The sequence below is a fragment of the Xyrauchen texanus genome, chromosome 21, assembly GCF_025860055.1.
Source record: "Xyrauchen texanus isolate HMW12.3.18 chromosome 21, RBS_HiC_50CHRs, whole genome shotgun sequence".
NCBI classification, from domain to species: Eukaryota; Metazoa; Chordata; class Actinopteri; order Cypriniformes; family Catostomidae; genus Xyrauchen; species Xyrauchen texanus.
Genome location: NC_068296.1, coordinates 26542988 through 26561388, shown reverse-complemented (window position 1 = coordinate 26561388; position 18401 = coordinate 26542988). Strand labels below are relative to the sequence as shown.

Below are 18401 nucleotides of genomic sequence, written 5' to 3'. Positions count from 1 at the left end.
GTGAATGTATTGTACTGACCATCCTGAATATCCAAGCAAGCCACACTGTCCACACACATCCACCTCAAAAGCGTCACTTGAGATCATCAGACGCTCGAGAAGCAACATGCTGGCTCCGTAGCCAATGAGACAATCCCTCTCCATCTCTCCCAGACGCAGCCCACCATCCCTGGAACGTCCCTCAGTGGGCTGCCTGAATTACAAATAAAAATATATATTTACACAAAGACACAGTTATGCTTTCAGTTCTGATCTAGTTTATGTCTACAAACAGGGAAAAATTTTAAATGTAAATCTAAATAATAAGCTTGTGGACAATGTTTGTTTTCACTACTCAAATTATTAATTGTTAATATGTAGATATAACAATTAAAAGTTCACACATTACATCAAATGTGCTTTTCTTACCTAGTGAGCACTGCTCTTGGACCACGTGCTCTGGCATGCATTTTATCTAACACCATGTGCTTAAGTTTCTGATAATACACTGGACCAAAGTAAATGTAGGCTTCCAGAGGTTCCCTAGAGCAAATCACATAGATGAAATTAGCTAAATCATTCAAGCAAATGGGAAAGAGACAGTAAAGGGATAATTCAGCCAAAAATGAAAATTCTCTCATTTATGCCACCCCAGATGTGACTTACTTTCTTCTGCTTAACACAAAGATTTTTAGAAGAATAAATCAGCTCTGTAGGTCCATACAATGAAAGTGAACGGTGGCCAGAATTTGAAGGTCCAAAAAAATCATATAATGGCAGCATAAATGTAACCAAAAAGACTCCAGTGGTTAAATCCATTTCTTCAGAAGTGATATGATAGGTTTGAGCAAGAAATAGATCAATATATTAATCAATTTTTACTATAAATCACCACTTTCACACTCACATTCTTCTTTTGTTTTTGGCGACGTGCATATCGCCACCTACTGGGCAGGGAGAGGAATTTATAGTACAAATGGACATAAATTTTGATCTGTTTCTCACCCACACATATCACTTCAGAAGACATGGATTAAACCACTGGAGTCTTACAAATATTTATGCTGCCTTCATGTGATTTTTGGAACTTCAAAAGGTCTCGTCACCATTCCCTTGCATTATATGGCCAACAGAGCTGAGATATTCTGCTAAAAATCTTTGTCTGGGGTGGTATGAGGGGGAGTAAATGATGAGACAATTTTGGGGTGAACCATCCCTTTAAAAATAGAATATATTTTGTATACTGTTTGGGATTTGTTTAAATAACTGAATAACGCTGATATAAAGTACTTTGTCTTTGCCAGTGCAATATTGTAGTCAATGCAGACACATATTCGCTAAATCACTTGCACAGAATTAAAACTGATATGAAAAAAGGAAAATGTATAGTTGCTAGCATTTGAAAGTACATGTATGTGCATGTGTCTACAAACATTGGCGAGGTATCAATTATTAAGAGTACTTATAAATATATATTTTTTTTACCCTGTGATGCCTGAGGTGACAAAATCCTTGCCCTGGTAATTGTATCCATAGCGTATAAGATCCTCACACACGTCCTTCACTTTACTTCCCCCGAATGCAGTGCCATAGTGAAAACGCCCATCCAGCACCCCTGCTTTACCAGCCAAAAGCTCAATCAGCTTACCAACCTAATATACCACAAGACCAGGGTTTATTTTATTTATTAGTTTTCTTGTTTACCAAGATTAATTTATATTCTAAACATAGATGTATGTGATACACGCTCGATTAATCCATTATAGGTGTCTTTACAGAGCCAAGTAAAGGCTGCCCAGTGCAACCTCTGTCTACTCCCAATTCTTTGCTCAAATGCTGCATAAAAGTCATGCTTGAATATTCTATCCCATGTCAGACCCCAGTATCAAAAGCTCATACATTTGTCTCATAACATTATTTTCAGTTGTAATTTCTGTGTAAATGCATTTGTGGCATCTTTGGACAGTGTAGATGTCCCAGTGTTCCTTCCTGCCACTGCAGATGTTGAATGCGAGTGTGACATCATGTTGAGGTCACGCACCACTGCAGACAGTGGCCATTACAGAGGCCACTCACAGAAAAGGCCGGAAGATCTTTGACCTCTCCTTGTCACTGAGATTAATCTTTTTCCTCAGCTCAAATTATTTCCTATATGATGGCCTGCTGTGTACACCCAAACATGGACTTTAAAATAGAAACAGTGGGGGAATACAAGTCATCTGAAGCTGATATTTAGAGATTTCTTGAAACAGTGTTGCTGTAAGAACTGCTACTGTTTATTTTGTAAATGCCAAAAGAGATTGATTTCACAGATTTGAAAAAGTAATGCTTGCTCAAGTAAACTGAAAAGTATTTATACAAATTAGATTTGATTCTAGAAGTGTATCAGAGAAATGATAGGTAAAGACATTTATGAACTTTTACATTCTTATACTTAAAAATAAACAAAAGCAAAATGATATAAGTATAATCCCCTGAACTTTCAGAGCATTACAATGAGTCCAAAGCATTTACTTTGCTAATCAAAGAGATATTATGGGGTGTTCAAGAGGATGTAATAAAAATGTTAATCTTAACAAAAGGCTTAAAAATGTATCTAAAATAATACCTAAAAATTAAATATGAAAAAAAAAAATTAAAAATAAAAATAAAATAATAATAAATAAATAAATAAATAAATAAATAAAATAAATATATATATATATATATATATATATATATATATATATATATATATATATATATATATATATATATATATATATATATATATATATATATATATATATATATATATATATATATATACACACACACACACACGTATATATTGAATAGCATTTTAAAATGTGATGAATATTAATTTCTGAATATTGTGAAATTCTGATTAAAAAAGGAATATATAAACATTTTAAAATGTGGAAAAACATAGAAATGTAAAATATAAATACAACATACTTTTATTTTATTTTTATTTATTTTAAGTTAAAAATCACACAATCTTATAAGGGGGTGGGACTTACAGTCATTCTGGAGGGATATCCATGAGGGTTCATGATGATGTCAGGGCAGATTCCAGTGTCACAGAAGGGCATGTCCTCTTGTGGAACGATCAGGCCACACACACCTGTTATAGAAAGATCATCATCACATATTACAGAGATTTACACTGCTTCTCAAAATAAAAAGAAAGTTCTAATAGTTTGGCAGGTTAACGGATTCAAAGACATCCTTGTTCACCAATAGGCTAGCTCTAATTCCAGTAATCATGCTTTTCCCATAATCAAATTGATTAGAGTACTTTTAGTGGTTCACCATCAAAAACAAACACTAGCTGAGAAAGTATGAGGCATGTGTACGTTTAGTGGTTTAGACGCATTCAGGTCTGGTAGAGTGGAACCATTGGAAATTCAGACCGCAGGACAGAGAAGTGGTCCAAATCAGCGTGTGAGAGTGTAAATGTTTGCAGAGCAGCTCCTCGCTCTACCCGCAGTCAGAGCAAACACATTATAGGGCCATTTGCAAGTGATAAAAAGAGAGAGAACAGGGGCAGGAAGTGAGGAAAGTGAGGTGCTTTAGCTGGACAGTGAGAAGGGGATTATATACCCATAGCTTCCCCTTTACCATACAGAACACAAAGAAAGGTTCATATAAGGAGAGGGATATATCCATATACAAAAGAACAAAAAAACACTAGGTAGTCTTATAATATAGAAGACACATAAAGTTAAAAGCAAGTATGAATGTCATTGCATAACAAAATATTGAACCAAATGGCACCCTTTTCCTTTTTTCTTTTTGCAGTTTCTCATCCAACTGGTCTCAAGGTAATTTTTAGAGGAGGTATGAAGTCAGTTCCCCTCAAGTTCACCCAGGTGTCCTAGCAGAATAACCACAAGTGTAGATCATCGGATTAACTGTGGACATCTTCCACTTAATTTGACAAGCAGTACACGTCCAATAACTTATCTTATATAACACAGTATATCGATTATATTTTTAAAATTCAAAACCTAGCAAAGTTTTCTTTGTAAAATATCTGTGCTAGAAAAAAAGTGGATGTTAAATAAGCACGATATTTATGATAGAAATCTATACTACATTTTTATACTGCAATAAATGCTCTGAATCACTTAAATTATCATTATTATTAAGCCACAATAATAATTATTATTACATAAAAATCTTTGCCGTGTTTTAATTAGATTTCTCAACAGTATTTAATTCAAAATAAAACTGTATATTGTTAAGGCTTTTGAAACAGTTTGGTTGAACTTGGGTTAAATAAAGCAACCAAAATCTTGTCAAGTCAGACTTCCAAAATACAGAGTGAAAAAAAGCTCAGTTTAAAAGATCTAAGACTACACAAAATGTATCCCACTTTATTGCAAATGATCTGGAAGCAGCAAAACAATTGAAGGCAAACCTTTAATTAAAGCTACACCAAAAAAACATTTCTTAAGATATGGGTAGAAAGATTTCAGAATGAAAAATGCAGAGAGGTGAGAGAGAGAGAGAGGTTCCCATAGTACACATCCTCTGTGTTGTTTGTTTTGTGTGAGAGTGAATGATAAAAGAGGCATGAAATCAGCAAAGAAAAGCCAGACAGCAGTAAGAGTCCATGGCCCTCCATCACTGGCTATACAGCCCCACTGTGGCGGCCTGCACAAAAGACCCTGCCAAGACAGCTGTGTGAGTATCAGAGTGTGTATCCACGCGTGTGTGTGTGTGTGTGTGTGTGTGTGTGTGTGTGTGTGTGTGTGTGTGCACGCACATCGGTGTGTGTTTGGGTCACCGGTAAATAATTAACCTATCCTTCTCCGATGACCGGATCTTATGAGGGTAGTAGATGCTCATAAGGTTGCAGGATAAGGGGGGTTAAGACAAAACTCCCATGAAACTTGCTGAAAGCCAGTGGCTCCAAACCACTGTGGGATGTCTTTAATGGGCTTTCTTTTCAACCTAAGGTAGACAAATGTATTTCTTTGAAGCACAGCATTCTGCGGCTTGAACGAAATGTCCCGTTTTCAGATAAAAAGCTCAAAACAAAATCAAAGCACCTGTTTGGTGCATACATAGGAAATGCATTCATTAAAATGCCACAAACAAAGGATGCACTGATATAAACATTTTTGGCTGATCCAATACTGATTTTAACCAAACATTATAGGGTGATACCGATACTTTGCCACTTACCTTATTTTGTCATCAGATCACTGGTTTACTTAGGAATACACCAAAGTTATATAATGAGGTACTAAAGCTTTTGTTACTCCTCTAACATCAAATCATTTCCAATATATCTCAATATCTCAGAAATCAAAGTCTGCTGGTTTCAAAGTGTTTCCCTCATCATGTAGCCTACATGTAAGTGCCGCATTCACAAATGCCACGTCCATTTTTTCCACATTAAAGTAAAAATGTCCTTAGGAGTGCCAACTAGTGATGCATTGATGTATATCGTCTGCCGATATTTATGGACAGTTATTGACCAAATTAAACAATCGGCATATTGGTAATAAGCAGATATGAAAAACTGATGGTTTATTATTAATTAGTAACAAACTTTGTAAAGACTCTTGATTTCAAATGCACAATCCAGAAATAATAACAGCCATTTCTCATTCTCATGTTAATACAGAAAAAACGTGAAACCTTAAAAAAACAGAAGTGCAAAATTTTTTTAAAATGACATATTTAGGCCTAGTCAGTTTTTATGTATTTTTATCTTGTGAGTCTTTTACTGTGGCTCACTTTAAAATTTTGGCCTGCCATGTGTTTAACAGATCTAATGGAAATGACTTATTGTTAGAACAGTGAAAAAAACTTTTGTACCTCTTTGTAAAAAAAATTAAGCATTCCTAAATAAAACAGTGATCTGATTACAAAATAAGGTAAGTTGCAAAATATTTGTATCGTTATTGGCCTACAGTTTTTTGTTAAAATCAGTATCGGCCTAAAATTTCCATATCGGTGCATCCCTAGTGCCAACCCTTCTACATATTGTGGCTATTATTATTTCTGGATTGTGTATTTGAATTCAACATTTTACAAAGTATGTTACAAATTATTGATAAACAAACCAATGTTTTTTCATATTGGTGTTTTCATGCTTCTAACCGATATGCTGATGTTTTTAATTTGGTCAATAATAAGCTGATAAATATCAGCAGCCGATACATCGGGCATTCCTACCGCAAACATTGCAAAGCAATATAGAAATGAAAAGGAAGGGACTGTTCATCCAAAAATTAAAATTCGGTTACTATCCACTCACCATTATGTTATTCCAAATTTGTATAACAAACTTTCTTCCACAGAACAAAGAAGAATTGTTAGGGAAAATAACAGCCTCAAATCACCATTCACTGTCATTATATAGAGAATAGATACAATGAGAGTAAATGGTGACTGAGCCTGTTCGTCCCTAATACTTTGCCTATAACATCTACTTTTGTGTTCCACTGAAGAACGTCAGTCATACAGGTGGAGGAATGATTACTTTAATCCCCACTAAATGTGGGCAAAAGTTGTCACGTTGTAGGGAGAACAGTCACGTACCTCTGGCAAGCTCAACTTCAAGTAGGAGCGTTCAATAAAAGCCAGCTTCTAAACGCACAAAAGACATTCAAGAGAACGGCACCATCCTTCACAATAACAATTAGCTGCCCTGTGTTATCCCGGTGCACCGACACTTGCCTGCTCTTTTAAATACCAAAAGCTCCTTTAAAAAGAGCAGTAAATAGCATCTTGAGCTGTTTGCAGCTAACCCCTCCCTGACCCTTCCTCACTGTCACGTCCCGTGATGAGTGCGCCAGTGGACGACCTCCGCTAATGAAATTATTGAATTATGCATGGCGCCAGTTAACGCTCTGATTAAAACATCATACTGACCAGCGCTCTCAGCGGAGGTGCTCAGAAACAATGGAGGCTGTAAACTGTTTTTCCCAGGACTACACTGCTGTAATAAATTTGCATAGTCTGGCATGGGACAAAAAGCTAATTAATTGAAAAACAGGCTGTGAAACAAAGTTGAAGGGGGAGGGAGGGCCAACTAAGACAATATAGCTTGTGGTGGGAATCTGTAGGTACATCTCGGTTCGATTTCATAGAAATTGAACAACAACACAGAGGTGCAAATCTTACGCAAGTTAATGTGACGTGTTGCCAAATTCTGTGTTTGTTTGTTTGTTTTGGGAACACCATGCCAGTTTCTATGGCTATTTCCATGGCGAGAAATGTGTAAGGAATTCTATAAAAGGTTTTAAAAAAATAAATGTTTCCTTATCTCTAAAATTGCATTAGTTTTGACTTTGTTAAAAATTTCTTCCAGAGTGTTGACTGCATAAAAAAGGTTTCTCACGGGGTTAAGACCAGAACAGTCTAATAAAACATGTTTCAGGGATAATGGATTCCATACATGTTGGTGAATCTTCTCCTAATTTTAAAAACTTTTCGTGTCAGCCTGGAGTGACCATTATGACAGCGGGTGTAGACAATCTGATACCAGCGATTTGAAAACAGAGGAGCCAAATTCAGTGTAAAGATTACACAAAGCGGTCCTAAAATATGTCTATTCTGACTTTGACACTGATTTGGGTATAATAAACTAGTATCACAAGCACCTCTGTGGTTTTTATTTGGAGTAAATGAAATGCTGCATCAAAACAACCTGAAACTTTTTTCAGTTTGTCAAACAACATCTGTGGAAGTGCACAAGGACCATAAGCTTTAAAGCAAGTCTTGTGTTCTGTTATTGTGATTTGTGTGTAAATCCATTTATTCCTTTTGAATATATAGTTCATGATGCAGAAAGTTGGATGGTTGTTTTTCTTTAAGATGCTGTTAAATAAGCTTATTCAGCCTTTACGTTGTTGACTATTAAACTTATCTAACGGCTCCTACATGCGTTTGTTTGGACAGAGTAAATGCACCTTTTCATGATAAAAATGATACTGAAGATACCTGTGTGTTGTTTTCGCACACCGCATGGCATCTGTATTATCTGATGCTGTATATGCTAAAAGACAGAACTATTTATAATTGATTCCTTATTCTGATCATGAATTTTTGTGGATTCATTCAGAATTGTTTAAAAATAGATTTGTGAATCAATTTTCCCCCCACCCCTAAATCTTGGGTGTAGAGAAAACAATGACACAAAATTGATTGCATATGTCATTCTTGAAGGTCTTCGCACTTGCATGAATATGATCAAGAGTGTGCTTTTCTGATATCTGAATTGTAGCACATTGTAGGCATTTTGTTTGATCAGCTAATGCCTCCAAAAGCAGAGATAATCACATGGAAAAAATAGGCTCGGGTCTGGGAAAGATGGGAATGGTGCTACAGTACCTTTCTGTCCATGTCGACTGCTGAATTTGTCTCCTATCTCTGGTCTGCGAGTCTGCCTGAGCAGGATCTTGATCAAAAAGGCATCCTCCGCATTGGAGGAGATCATCACCTTCTCAATGTAAGAGTCTGTTGATCCTTTGTACCTATAGCAATAAGAAAAAGGCAGTTTAGGTTGCTAATGGCTAAAAAAAAAATACAAATAAGTGGTTTTTGATTAATACAAAACATTAAAAAAAATAAAAATTTGTGATGTTCACATGCAAAAATAACAACAACAAAAAATAACCCACACAGACATTGTTTTCAATTGTAAAAAACAACCTATTTTGTGGTTTTCAAAAAAACAAAAACCCAGATGTGGTTTGATTGTAAAACAAACAAACGAAAGGTTGATTGCAAAAAAATAAAAATAAAACACGAGATATTCGATCGTAAAAAACTCCACTTCATAAAACAAACCAAAAAAAAAACATACATCCAGACTAAACAAAAACCATGCAGATATTTCTCAGTGGCATGCAAATCTGTTCTTTAGCAAACAGTCTCTTACGAGATTGGCACGTCTCTGTACTGTGGTTGACCTGGCTGGGCACTGCCCTCCAGTGGTGTCTGGGTAACGGTGGGCATGGACTTATTCACCAGCACCTGCTTGTTCTCAACCCGCTCACCTGCGAGACACAAAACCCAGCACCATATATTTCTTACAGATCGGTATATTGTTAGATCAACATTTTCAAGATCATTCAAATGAACTAAAGCTTCCTATGCAGTCAGTGGCTCTCAAGGAGCCTTACCAGGGGAGCAGATGCCATCAGCGTCCAAGATGCTGTGCCTCCAGATGGGCTTTCGTGTTTCAGCATCAAGCATTGGCCCCATCACCTTATCAAAGGTCTGGTTAGTGTACCGCCTCAATGTGCACTTAGCGTTCTTGTACACCAGACATCTACCAAAGCCTAATACAAGAGAGAAGAATAAAAGAAGACTAAAGATGGGGAACAAAGATTACATTTCTGGCTAAGTCTTATTTCCACTGGATAAAAATATAAATATTTGGAAAGTTAGTCAATGCAGAATGCCAAAAAATAAGTCTGTAGAAAAGGTAACCGAGTGGCTCTTACCTCTGTCGAGAGAGGCCTTATTGAGCACCAGGGCATCTTCAATATCATACCCACTGTAGCTCATTACAGCTACAGTGGCATTCTGGCCTGCGGGTAGCTTCTCAAAGTCAATCAGCTCGATAGTCTTTGTCTTCACCATGGGCTTCTGTGGGTATGCCAGCAGGTACATTAGGGTGTCGATACGGTTTCTCTGATTATATCCAATTGTACCTGATCAGAACAAAGTACAGAAGTAAGAATAAAGAGTCATTTAACAGGGCTGTAGAGTCTCGTAATATCTTAAGGCAGTATGTGTACTTCTTTTTAGGCTAAACAAACATACGTTTTAACAATGACAACGCATTCAAATTGAGAAAAGAAAACAGTTCCTACAAAACGAAACAACTAATGCACATCTAATTCACATGTTAATGTGAAGGCTGGTGTTAGCAGTGTTACAATCTTTGGGGTGGAGGTTTAGCATGGCAGAGAAGGGGGGTGGGTGAGGTTATAGTATAATAGTCACCGTCCCTTGAGGCTTTGACATTTGTCAGATGCTATTACTCGACAATCAGGGTGCAAGCACACAATGTGTGATAATAGAGCTGGGGCCACACAGCCGGATTTGCACATGTATGGGGCCGTCCATCCAGAAAAAAGACGACAAGGCCGAGGATATTGGGCCAAATATAGTTGCAGTCTCAGTGGTTTTGTAATGGGGGTGTTGGCCAGGAGAGGTTTAAGTAGTTCTGGTAACCAGGGCAGCAGTGTGTGTGTGTGTTCACTCTCCCTCTAGCACAGCTGAGCACACTAACCCTGTTCAGGACACAATGAATGCCTAATGACACTCAGAGACACTGGCAGGGAAAGGCCTCCATATACACACACACATACAGACACAAAAGAGTGACTATGCAAGGAGGCGATGTTTGATGTCCATATACATATAGAATGTGGTGTGTCTCAAAGGATTCGAATATCAGTGTGAAAGGGAGTGTGTTTGTGAATGAATCGGAGTGTGTGTGTATTTGTAAATGCAACTGGCCCCTCCAGGATGTTTGGAGATGGAGGGTGTCTTACCCATGGCCTGCTTGCCCATAGCACACTGGTAGGTGTTTCTGGGGGACTGGTTATGATGAGGGTAAGGAATCAAACCAGCACAAACCCCCAGCAGAGTGAACGGTTCGATCTCCAAATGGGTTGTGTCTCTGAGTAAAACACCCACATAGAAAAATGTTTATAGATTCCACAGAATGTAAAATAATTTTTCTAAGACTCTCCTACGGTTTTATTTGTAGGAAATCTTTATTCAGGTCTATATATTGTGGCAAATTGAACCATTTTGAATTAGATGTTTTAAGCATTAATTTGTCATAAAATGTGATTTCATCTTCATCAAAGTCACATGTATATACAAACACAATGTGCTTAAGACAACACACAAACAGTTATAATCTTTCGTGTCTTTATTGAACACATTAATCATTCACAGTGCTGTGGAAAAAGTAATTGAACCCTTGGATTTAATAACTGGTGGTTCCTCATTTGGGAGCAATAACCTCAAGCAAGCATTTCCGCTAGCTGCGTCTAAGACCTGCACAATGTTCTCTTGAGGTCATTCCACAGCATGGGTTAAGGTCTGGACTCTGGGCTGTTCTATAAGGTGTATTTTCCTTTTTTTTTTTAAGCGTAGTTGTTTTTCTTCAATGTTTAAGGTTATTGATCTGCTGTATCACCCAACTTTTACTGAACTTTAGCTGGCACACAGCCACCCTGAAATCATCCTGTAGAATATCTTGATAAATTGGGAATTTATTTTTTCCTCAGTGATGGCAAGTGGTCCAGGTTCTGAAGCAGCAAAGCATTCCCAAATCCTGATGCTTCCTCCAGCATACTTCACAGTTGGGATGGTGTTTTTACGTTGGAATATGGTGCCCTATTACATACGTAGTGCTGCGTGTTCTTCCAAAACAATTCAACCTTAGTTTCATCAGTCCACAAAACATTTTCCCAGTTGTGATGTGTAGTGTCAAGGTGGTCTTTGGTAAACTTCAGGCATGCAGCAACGTTTTTTTTTTGAAAGCAGCAGCTTCCTTTGCGTTGTCCTCCTATAGACTCATGAACGGAGATGTTAACCAGTTCCAATAATTCCTTCAAGTCTTTATCTGTCATTCTAGTGTTCTTTTTTTACCTCACTGAGCACTTGGCTGGATGGCCACGTCTAGGAAGAGTAGCCACAGCAATAAGTTGTCTCCATTTATAGACAATTTTTCTAACTGTGGACAAATTAATATCTAAGCTCTTCGAGATAACTCTTTCCAGCTTTATGCAAAGGAACAATTCATGATTATAGGTCTTCTGAGATCTCTTTTTTGCAAGCTATGTTCCATGTCAGCAGATGCTTCTTGTGAATAGCAAGTAGTCAAAGTAGCTCCAACCCACACCTCCAATCTTGTTTCATTAATTGGATGCGAGGTTTGTTAACTCCAGACTCAAATTCGTTTTTGTTGATATCATTAGCCTAAGGGTTCACATACTTTTTCCAGAACTTTTTTTGAGTGAATGTTTGAATGATGTATTCATTATGTACAAGAAAATACAATAATTTGTATGTTATTAGATAAAACAGATTATTTGTTCATTATTGTGCCTTAGATGAAGATCAAACATGATCTTAGGACGAATGTATTCATAAATGCAGGTAATTTCAAAGGGTTCACATGGATCTTGCCCCTTGTCACTTGGTTTCATATTTTGTTATCTATTGCAATGGCATTCCTACATTTTTGAGTGTGTGGGACTGGGAAATACTCACTTGCCGATCATGTGTTCATACAAAGCAATATTACAGTCATTCTCTTCATTTACGTCAAGATACTCCACCAGACTCTCATGAAGGAAGTCCTCGAAACTTCTACAGGGTAAAGGAGGATCATAAAAATGTTTTAGATCACTAGGTCACGCCCAAACACAGCTGTAAGAATACAATGAAAAGGCATGCATAACATACAGTCTCAATCTGTATACTGGACTCTCCCATTGAAATACATGCAACTTTCAAATACTGATCAGTTTCAAACGAACCTGTAGCCCTGAGACAATTCCTCAATGTGTTTGTTCTTCACAGCTGGCTGGCCATTCTTCACAATGATGTAGGGTCTGCAAGGAGCACACAGAATGCAAAGCAAATGTCTCCGTTTTATTCAACGCAAGAGAATGCAACTAACAGCATTTGGCATTGGTACAGTTTCTATTCCAAATGGATGCAGACCTAAAGCACAAATGCTTTGTGCAAAAACGTGCCATTTTTTATATGAAATGAAAAAAAAAAATCTAAATTTTTAATCAAATATTTGAATACAGAAAATGGGCACAAATATCGGCAAACACTGGCTAATCAAAATGGCCCCAAAAAGTATTTAAATTACAAGTCTATTAGCTAAAAACATATCAAAGTGGCATTTGCAAAAAAAATTAAAAGATGCTAGAACTATTAAAAACATTGTGCTACCTGCACAAGCGGCCCCCATCAGAGGAAATGTACACACAGCGGTCAGTCAGATTGGTGGAGATGGACACAAACTCATTAATAAAACCAGCTCGTCTCATAAGTCTGAAGGTATAAACCAGTTTACGATGGTCTCTGATTACTCCAAGAATGTTACCTAAATAAGAACAAAATACTACATGAAAATAATATACTAAAATATGTCAAAATAATACATGGACACAGTACATTTATTCATTTGGAAAAAGTTCCAGAAAAACACGTACATCATAAATGCTGATATTATTGTGACAGCATGATGGCCACTGACCAGTATAATGCTAATATACTGTATACAAAAAATGTAATGGCAGCAAATAGGAACACAAACAATATTTACTCAAATATTCACTTAAATATTTGAAACAAGATACTGTTCATTCTCCTTTGACGAGAATGTTGGTAGATTTTGATACTAGGTGGAATAGTCTCCAAATATCAGTCAATTAACTGGTTTGGCTGATATGGTGGTCTACCACTAATCATAAACTAGGATTTACATGTAAAAATATGTAACATATGCAAGGACCATATTAATGCATTTTCAAAGCAAATGTTTGGGCTTGTTTGAGAATTATGAGAGAATCACTATGGTGCCACACAGACGAATAAACTGCCACAATGTTGCATGAGCCACTTTGTGGGTAAGTAAATATTTGTGGATTAACTTGGTCAGGATTGTATTTATTTATGCATTGACACCTGCTGTGTTTAATTAATTAGTCACAGTGGCAGCTGGTGTAATTTGTAACTTATCAGCGCTCTGAAAAACATACATTAATTAATTAGCGGGGTGAGTTTTTCTTGACACACCATTAAAAGGTAATCAATGGCACACACTTTTGTAGTTGTGCAATGGCAAAAAGTTCATTTCAATTTAATTCATATGCCTACAGCCTGTTTGTGAACTTGAATAATAAAAGAGAAAAAAAAAAAAACAGCATGCTGCTCTACCGTTCAGGAATACGAGGAAGACACTGGGGTAGGACAACTCCTCTCCACACAGAAGGTTGATGTCCTCCACTCCCAGATTGAAGGCCAGTTTTATGATTGGGCCGTCCTCCATGTCAGTGGTGATGTGGGTCATCAGAGCCAGATTCTTCACCAGACCACAAGCCTAGATGACAGTTATACACATGTGAGAATCTACTTCTAAAGTTCAATCAATTAGATAAACACCATAAAATGTAACATTTTCTACAAAAACTCAAAAACAGGGCAGATCTGATTAGCATAGATTGTCTTTAACCTCCTTTCACAGAGTTTGATGACATATTGGCTACGACTTAAATATAAGATAGCTCACACAAAGATTAAAATTCTCTCAACATTTACTCACCCTCATACCATCACAAATGTTTATGACCTTTCTCTGTTAATTATGTCCTCACTTACAATGACGAAAGTGAAACATAAAAACCATTATCAATAAATACTGGTACATTTTAGCTTCTGATCTCTCTTTGAAAGAGATGTTTAAAAAATTCACTCAGTCTTGGCATGTAGTTCAAAGCAGATTTATTTACGATCAAGTTTGATAAGTCTTTCTTTGAATGAATCCAATGAATCTGATCTCTGGGCTAAAGGATCTTCATTGTTATTAGGGATCAGAATTCGGATCTTTCCCCTGTGCCGAACGTTAAGGGGTTTTGGCTTTAGCATCGGTGAGTTATTTCTCCTTTGAAGATTTTGATCTAACCTTTGCACTTAAACCTTTTTTTGTGACTGCTGATTTATGTACAGCATTGTATGCTCGATGTGTCATTTTTATTACTTTACTAAAAAATTTAGTATTACTTTGATTGTCTCTGGGTAATGGATTGTCAATGGCTAATTGTTTGAGTGATTATCTTAATTACACACATCAGTTTAAATCAACTTGTTATCCATATATATGTGAATTGAGAAATGTGTCTACACACTGAAGGCAGCCTTGGGCTGAAACTTTAGTTTTTATTCCCCTGCTGTTATTTATAAATAATAAAGAACCAATATTTTTGTAAGTTATTTCCAGAGTGCAGATCTTCCTTTTGTTTCTTTTTTTTTGCTGTTGATATGAAATGCTGTCATTATATTTGCCATCATCTCCCATTCTACTCAATATTCCAGCAGATCTGTTTACCCTGCTATAGTGTACTTCCGTGTTCCAAAACCAGAATAAAAATGGTCCATAAGAACATAAGCAGAAACCTGTTTAATCTGTTTGACATCAATGACCAAGCTGACTTGACGTCATGAAATCACATTGTAAATACAGGGGCTTGCTCTACAGACATTTTCTGGATGGCATTTTGTCATTGTGAGGAACACCGACCTCTCCTTCAGGTGTATCTGAGGGGCACAGCATGCCCCACTGGGAAGGTTGGAGGGAGCGTGGACCGCTGACTTTCCTGGTTTTTTCAAACTGAGAAGAGATCCTTGTCATCATGCCCAGGGCTGATATGAAGGAGAGACGGGAGAGGACCTGAGTCACACCCTGCCTGTCCATCTTAAATCTCTTCAGTGACCAGTTCCCCTGGAAAACACATAACAGCCACATGAGAAATGAAGTTATTTAACAACTCAACACAGTGGGGTTTTTTTTAAATTACTGAATTAATGCAATAAATTCAGAGTTCATTATCAATAAGAAATCATTGGAAACAATGTGGAATTCAAACTAACATGCAAGACATTCACAGGCGGCTATCAATAATTTTACATTATGAGGCAAAACTCTCTTGGCTGCATAAAGAAATTTGAGATGCATTGTCACATTATACACTGCCTGCAAAAACGTGCATTCATCGTGGCATTGTTTTGACAACCTTATGCAATGTCACAACATTTATTTCCTTCCAGAGTTGCATACATTTTTGGCTGAGATCTTGTATTGATGACGGAAGAGTTGAACCCCTCCATAAAGTGTTCTCCAGCACATCCCAAAGACTTTCAATTGGGTTAAGGTCAGGACTCTGTGGTGGCTACTTCATGTGTGAAAATGACTCCTCATGCTCCCTGAACCACTCTTTCACAATTTGAGCCCAATGAATCTTGGCATTGTCATACTGGAATATGCCCGTACCGTCAGGGAAGAAAAAAAAATCAATTGATGGGATAACCTGGTCATTCAGTACATTCAGGTAGTTAGCCGACTTCATTTTATTGATGCATAATGTTGCTGAGCCTAGACCTGACCAATTGAAGCAACCTCAGATCATAACACTATCTCCAGAGGCTTGTACAGTACAGTGGGCACTATGCATGACAGGTGCATCACTTTATGAGCTTCCCTTCTTACCTTGACGTGCCCATCACTTTGGAATAAGGTAAATCTGGACTCATCAGACAACATGACCGTTTTAGTGATCTCCGATCATTCAAGGTTTTTTCTGACCATGTTTCTTCAGCGAAGCTGATGGTCACCACTATCCTTCCAGGTTTTAATAATGCGTTGGACAATTCTTAACCCAATTCCGGTGATTCCAGCAATCTCCTTGGTTATTTTCTTTGCTTGTTGCATGCCAATAAATTGAAACACAGTAACATCTTTTCCACGATCACGGGATACGTCTTCCGACATTGTTGTTTAAGAAATAAGAAGCTGCACACTGCATCAGTTAGGTTTAAAAGAATTGTTGCCAGCAGAAACGTATTAATCGCTGCAATTATGATCCAATCATAGGCTCTAAAGTACCTGCTTATTAAATCAAAATGGCAACTTTTTTTTGACCAGGCAGTGTAGTGTCTGTAGCTCAACCAGTAGAGCATGAATCCAGCAATGCAGCCATCACAGGTCTGATTCCCAGGGAACTCTTAAAGGGAAAATTCACCCAAAAATAAAAATGATGTCCAAGATGTGTATGACTTTCTCCTGCTGAACACAAACAATGTTTTCTCAAAATATCTCAGATTTGTATGTCCATACATTACAAGTGTATGGTAGACAGAACTTTGAAGCTCCAAAATTTGTAAATGGTCTGCACTTCTATAGCGCTTTTTTTAACCTTAGCAGTTTTCAAAGCGCTTTACACTGCGTCTCATTCACCCATTCACACACACATTCACACACCAATGACGGCAGAGCTGCCATTCAAGGCGCTAGCCTGGGAGCCATTGGGAGCAATGGGGTTCAGTGTCTTGCCCAAGGACACTTCGGCATGTGGAGTCGTGTGGGCCAGGAAACACCAACGCTATGATTAGTGGACAACCCGCTCTACCACCTGAGCCACAGCCACACAAAAATCCCATAAAACAGCATAAAGTAATCCATTTGACTCCAGTGGTTAAAACCATATCTTTACAAGTGATACGTGTAGGTGAGAAAGATCAATATTGAAGTCGTTTTTTTTACTATAAATTCTCCTCCTTGCCCAGTAGATGGTGATATGCACAAAGAATGTGAAAATCTGGAGATATATAGTACCGTAATTTCCGGACTATAAGCCGCAACTTTTTTCCCACGCTTTGAACCTCGCGGCTTATACAATGACGCGGCTAATATATGGATTTTTCCCGCTTTCAAATTTTATTAAAAAAAAAAAAAAAAAACATTCTGTGACGTGCTCAGTTTTTTGGCGCGTGAAGCTTTCATTAGACCAATGAAATTGCCGAACGGGTTAAGGTCAAACAACTTTTTTGATTAGCCTACTGTTTAGATTAAATCGAAGCGCTCAAACTTCCCATCATTCTGATTACGGTAGTAATTTTGTCACCCTCACCATGGCAAAGACATGGAGAAACGCATATGATGCTGCTTTCAAGTTGAAGGCGATTGATCTGGCTGTTGGAGAAGGAAATAGAGCTGCTGCACGGGAGCTTGGTCTTAATGAGTCGATGATAAGACGTTGGAAACAGCAGCGTGAGGAATTGACTCAGTGCAAAAAGACAACTAAATCTCAGGCTATTCAGCTCCGACACCGAAGGAGATGACTTCAGTGGTTTCAGTGCACAGGACGAGGACGATAGTGACCAATGACTTTCTTGGTAGGCTACTGTTTACTGCAAATGTTTTATTACAAGCCGTGTGTGGCAGCAGGGGCGTGGTCAAGCGCCCGTCCGGGAGAGAAAAGCTGTAAGGGCACTTACACCTGCGCTAAATTATGTCTAACACCAGTGTCTAATTTCAAGTGCCCTGCTTCACGTGTCCTTCTTGGGAAAACTGTCACACAGGCACCAGTGTGACAGTTTTCAGCAGGGCACTTGACGTTCCAGGTAAGGCTTTTAATGGCCACAGCAATGTTTACAATCAATTTTATAAAGTTTCTCAATTCTTCTATGCGCCAACACTAGTCTGACGCGTGTCACTCTCTCAGCTCTGCGGCCCTTTTATGCCGCTCTCCCCATGCTTACTGAAATTAGACACCGGTGTTAAGACATAATTTAGCTCAGGTGTAAGCGCCCGGGCGCTTGACCACGCCCCCGCTGCCACACCGTGTTTCGTT

At 37.8% G+C, this 18401-nt stretch overlaps 1 protein-coding gene across 1 annotated transcript in view; it reads right to left on the bottom strand.

Moving 5' to 3' along the window:
- LOC127661696 (DNA-directed RNA polymerase III subunit RPC2) overlaps positions 1-18401 on the bottom strand; it is a 32979-nt gene that overhangs the window by 505 nt on the left and 14073 nt on the right. Inside the window, exons 14-27 of the mRNA XM_052152527.1 lie at positions 15293-15493; positions 13933-14095; positions 12943-13096; positions 12516-12590; positions 12247-12345; positions 10512-10639; positions 9453-9662; positions 9129-9287; positions 8885-9002; positions 8335-8477; positions 3003-3106; positions 1465-1631; positions 409-522; positions 20-193 (exon numbers count right to left, since the gene is read on the bottom strand). Coding sequence (XP_052008487.1) covers positions 20-193; positions 409-522; positions 1465-1631; positions 3003-3106; positions 8335-8477; positions 8885-9002; positions 9129-9287; positions 9453-9662; positions 10512-10639; positions 12247-12345; positions 12516-12590; positions 12943-13096; positions 13933-14095; positions 15293-15493 — 2009 coding nt within the window. The remainder of the gene's footprint in view (positions 1-19; positions 194-408; positions 523-1464; positions 1632-3002; positions 3107-8334; positions 8478-8884; positions 9003-9128; positions 9288-9452; positions 9663-10511; positions 10640-12246; positions 12346-12515; positions 12591-12942; positions 13097-13932; positions 14096-15292; positions 15494-18401) is intronic.